The sequence below is a fragment of the Engraulis encrasicolus genome, chromosome 22 (genome assembly GCF_034702125.1).
Source record: "Engraulis encrasicolus isolate BLACKSEA-1 chromosome 22, IST_EnEncr_1.0, whole genome shotgun sequence".
Lineage (NCBI taxonomy): Eukaryota > Metazoa > Chordata > Actinopteri > Clupeiformes > Engraulidae > Engraulis > Engraulis encrasicolus.
In genome coordinates this window covers 14,920,740-14,925,739 of record NC_085878.1, presented here as the reverse complement: position 1 = coordinate 14,925,739, position 5,000 = coordinate 14,920,740, and the positions used below count along the sequence as shown (strand labels likewise).

The 5,000-nt window shown below is 42.3% G+C and overlaps 1 protein-coding gene across 1 annotated transcript in view; it reads right to left on the bottom strand.

The window, feature by feature from the left end:
• The window catches only part of acsf3 (acyl-CoA synthetase family member 3), a 77,519-nt gene that overhangs the window by 33,531 nt on the left and 38,988 nt on the right, over nucleotides 1-5,000 (bottom strand). The window contains exon 6 of the mRNA XM_063188711.1: nucleotides 320-417. Coding sequence (XP_063044781.1) covers nucleotides 320-417 — 98 coding nt within the window. The remainder of the gene's footprint in view (nucleotides 1-319; nucleotides 418-5,000) is intronic.

Sequence of the window (5,000 nt, the reverse complement as noted above, 5' to 3'; positions counted from 1 at the left end):
TGCCAACAGTGGCTAATGCAGAAAAACAAAATGCTATTCTTATAACTGTAGTGATGATGCAATAGAATATTACGCTTAAATGGTTAAATAGTGTAAACTGAAATGCAACTACATTACACGACACATCTCACTGCATTCTTACTGTAATGTTATATGTTATGTCGTGTAACGTAATGACGCTCCATGACAACAAGTGACTAATGTGATACTGCAGGGCAGCTATTTATCACAGGCTATGCTATAGTGTTGCCCAGCTGGACAGAGGCAAAGAACAGAGGGCATGAGTGAGAGAGAGGTGAAGGGTGCAGTGGGCACTTACCCAGGTCTCCTTACTGTTGCCCTCAGTTATGGTGGTGTTGGAGGCGTTGGTCATGACGATGCGCACCTCCACACCAGGAAGAGGGTTTCCCACTGCCCCTGTGCGCACACGCGCACACGCGCACACACACACACACACGTACACACGTACACACACACGTACACACACACGTACACACACACGTACACACACACACACACACACACACACACACACACACACACACACACACACACACACACACACACACACACACACACAAATATCAGTCAAAAACTTGGAATTATTCATATATGGCAGAGAAACATTTATATTTGTGGCTTTCAATTAAACAATATTTTATTGGCCATATCTCCTGCAGATGGATAAGCACATACAGTTTACAACACCACCAAAACATTTTGGATCACTTGTAAAAATGAGAAACTCTCAACGAAAATCAATTTCCATCAAATAAAAATAGTCACGATTTATGGCACATTTACACAGCATTCCCATTTCACAATAAACAACTCAGGTGGAGTATGTCTGCTTGCCCATTACAAGAAACTGTAACCTTATATTAGCATGCTTTGATTGGTTCCTTTTCTTGTTCTCGGAAGATAGTGCTGCTTGCCCTGAAGTGCCGACCATTGTGTTTGAGTTGGCAGTGAAGTTAAGTTGTAATAAAATGAAGTTATGTCCTTCCGTGTGAAAAATTCTATTAACTTGAAGAGATTTCACACCCTATCAGCAATGGAGCACAATCCTATTTTACTTCAAAGATGGTGCCAAGCACTCTACTCCTGCATATATTCCTTCCTTCAGTCTATTCGCTTTTCGCTTCAACATTTTTGACCTAAGCTTTGTCTATTGAAAATACAATTACCCACCACCCAGGATATTTTTTTTTGGTGTGGCCAATATTATGGCCTCTTCATACTTCACAGATAGACTCCTATCTTGAAGTCTCCACACTGCTGGTGATGGCACTGCATGCTTTATAGGTATGGCTTTATTATCCTCATTGACTTAAGACCCGTGACCTATCTGATTCTCTCACTACCGATTTTAATGATCCTATTATACTGCCATTTTGGAGCACTGGAGCCTCCCATTTCATTTTGTGTCCTGGATGCAAATGATGATTAGGGATTGAGTGAGCACCCCTAGATTCCTTGCTCAGCAAACACATGCTAAGGAATAGCTTCAATATCAAAAGAATAACGTGTTTCTGAAGAGAAAGACATCCTACTGTAAGTTACTTTACATTCAATCATCTACATGCACACAATCCATATTGTATTTTGTTTTATTAACTTCAAGATAGTGTAGTATAGTGTAGTATAACGTCTGTCTGAGATGAACAGAGGGAGATGGCAGTGAGGGGTCGCTCACTCACCACACGTCACCGTCTGCCTCGAGTTGCACTCTCTGACAGCTCGCGGCCCTCACAGCACTTGGCCTTTATCTGACAGCCCCGTGGCCCCTGTTTGCAGTTTTTTTGTCCGCTCCCGCTCTCATTTTTTCATGTTTTCTTTTTTTGTTTTTCTTCTTTTTATCTTTTTCTTTGTGCTTTTTTTTCGTCCTCCTCGTGTGTGCTTTCAGAAGGCCAGCGCGCTGGATTATCAGCCGTGTGTCCTTTTCCGGAGAAACCAAAAAGCTGACAAGGATGGGATGATAAAAAGCACTTTCTCCCCTCAATCAGAAAGTCACCAAAATCCATTTATAGTTGAGCTCAGGCAATCTCACACTCACTCGCTCCCCCTCTGCCTGGCGCTCTATCTCTGCCCTTGCTCACGCACTCACATGCACGCACGCGCGTGCGCGCACACACACACACACACACACACACACACACACACACACACACACACACACACACACACACACACACACACACACACACACACACACACACACACACACACACACACTTTCTCTCACTCACACACGCACACACACACTTGCTGTCTAGCTCAGTCTGAGACACACAGACATTCACTTTCTCTCTCACACAGCCTTTCTGTCTAGCTCTCCATGCAGCCCCATCTAGGAGGACCTTCAGCAATATTTGGGGTGTCTCCAGTTGCTGCTGTACTTTGCAGGAATTGAGATTGACTCCTGTTTCAAAAGCGGAGAAGAAAATGGTGAGGCAAGACAACAAGAGGACAGTGATTAGGAGGAGGCGGAGGAGGGCGAGGGGGAGGGCAAGGCAAAAGAAGAAGAGGAAGCAATGGCTTGGGGTAAATGGACAAAAACAAAAACAATCAACACCAACAACCACACACACACACACACACACACACACACACACACACACAGACACAGACACACACACACCAGTGCTTTACACTAACTTTTTCGCTTACCAGCCATTTTGGCTAGTGGTTTTCCTGACTCACTAGCCATTGGGCCTTTTCACTAGCCATAATTTTCTTAACCATCATAGCAGCTTTAATGAATTATATAATAGGCTGTAATAATGTAATGTAGGATAATATAACATAATATAACATAATATAACATAAAATAAAATAATATAATATAATATAATATAATATAATATAATATAATATAATATAATATAATGTACACTGTAACAAATAGCTGTTTATTTACGGCAATTCTGCAACAGCATTCTACTGTTTTTCGAAAAAACAGACAACTACTGTGAAAATATTACTTTGAGTCACATGTTGAGCATAAACAGTAAGTACTGCACAATAGCAGTATTCGCCGTTGTGGAAAAAAATAGAGATGCACCGGATCCTGATTTTTAGGATCCTGCCGGATACCAGATCCACTGCTTAAGATCCTGCCAGATCCGGAACCGGATACCGGATCCTACAAAAGGGTTGAAACATATAGTCTACTCGCACACGTGGGCCCTTTTTATTACGTTGGCGCAAACTATTTTTTAGACTCATTGGCTTATTGCCACACTGCCTGCAATAGCCGCTACCAAAGGGATTTCACTCCATGCAGTGATTGGGGTTGTGAAAGACTGAAAAGCCTAGACTAGACATGCACCAGACCCTGATTTTTAGGTAACATGCGGGATACCGGATCCACTGCTTAAGATCCTGCCGGACCCGGATCCTGTGAAGAACTCTATTATCCTGACGGATCCGGAACCGGAACCGGATCCGGTGCATCTCTAGAAAATAACAAGTTATTTTAGGCAGCACCATTGAAACCCATTCATCCTCCACTTGTCCGTGATCACCATCAAACTTCAATACCACCTGAAGAACTGAAGTCATTCTGACTGGTTAAAGATTATCTGATACTATCAAGCATGATGAAACAATTTCTAAGGAAACTACAATACTTAAAAAAGTGCTTGATGCAGCAAAGTGCGAGTAGCACATGCATTTTGATAGTGATGAAAGTGTGAATGGCTGAAACATTTTAAGAACTTGTAACACTCTTGCAACAAGCAGCCCCATCTAAACCAATCTGCTAATCAGTGCCTGGCCTCACCTGAGTAGGGCTGTTATGCCATTATTCAATTACGGGCGTCACCTGCCAAGGGCCTGATGACTCTGGTCACATGGTGCTCTTGCACCTGTATATAAATCTGGACTATCAACACTTCAGTTGCTTGCCTGCCTGCTGGCTGGCCTGCATGGCACTGCATAGCACTTGTTTGCCTACAAGCTTGCCTACAAGCTTGCTTACATGCTTGCACACTTTCCTCTTTGTGAAAGCTTGCTGTATGTGGCATCATTTGTGGCATTGTTGCATATAATGTGCCTGCTGCAAATGATGCATTGCTTTGAGAGCTAGCTAGTAGTGCTGCTTGTTTGCTGTGCTACTTGGTGCAAAATAATTTTTTTAAAGACTGACCAATGCTATATTCATCATTGGCTCATCAAGAGATACAGTAAAAAGCCCACCTTGCACACTATCATTGTAACATAGCACTGCGTACTCTGAAATTTTATTCATGCCCACACTTTCAAAGGACCACCGCAAACCATTTTCTCAATACAGCATAGCGCCATAGTATCATGCTCAAGGCACTCCAGTCATGGTGAACGATGGGAGGGTGGGGTGGTAACATGGCCAGGGTACCACAGTTATGGAGAATGATGGGTGGGGTGGGAAGTTGCCATGGCCATATTCATGAATACAACTATGACCCAGTATTTGCCTGTCATCACACAGTACAATTCAACTTTTTAACTGAAATTTACTGTTATTTTACTCATACTACTGCATAAATATTGTAGAGCACTTTTAGTTTAACAATACTAATACTGTGAACGTTCTGTAGAGTACTGTTATTTAACAGTTCAATTGCTGCTGAAAAAATGTTATATACTGTGATACATTAAACAGCAATGAGCTGTATTTGATTTTTGGTGTGAAATAACAGTAGAATTACAGGTAAATATAATTGCCAGTAACTGCCGCTGGTCCATGCATGCATGCGTGCTATAAGAACAGATGAACTTATCTGAGGAATGGCATAGCCGTGCAGAAACACCAAGCACAGTGTTGTGGATGGGCACAAATAAGCTACATGAGAGCAAAATATTTCCGTCTTTGATCTGAAGGGCACTTTCGATGCGCAAAGTAGATAGTGCAAAGTCATTGCCAAGCTTCGCATGTCCTCGGTCATGGATGTGGAATAACACCTCTTCTGGAATATTTTCTCATAAAAGTAGGCTATCTACTAGAAGGCACACACATA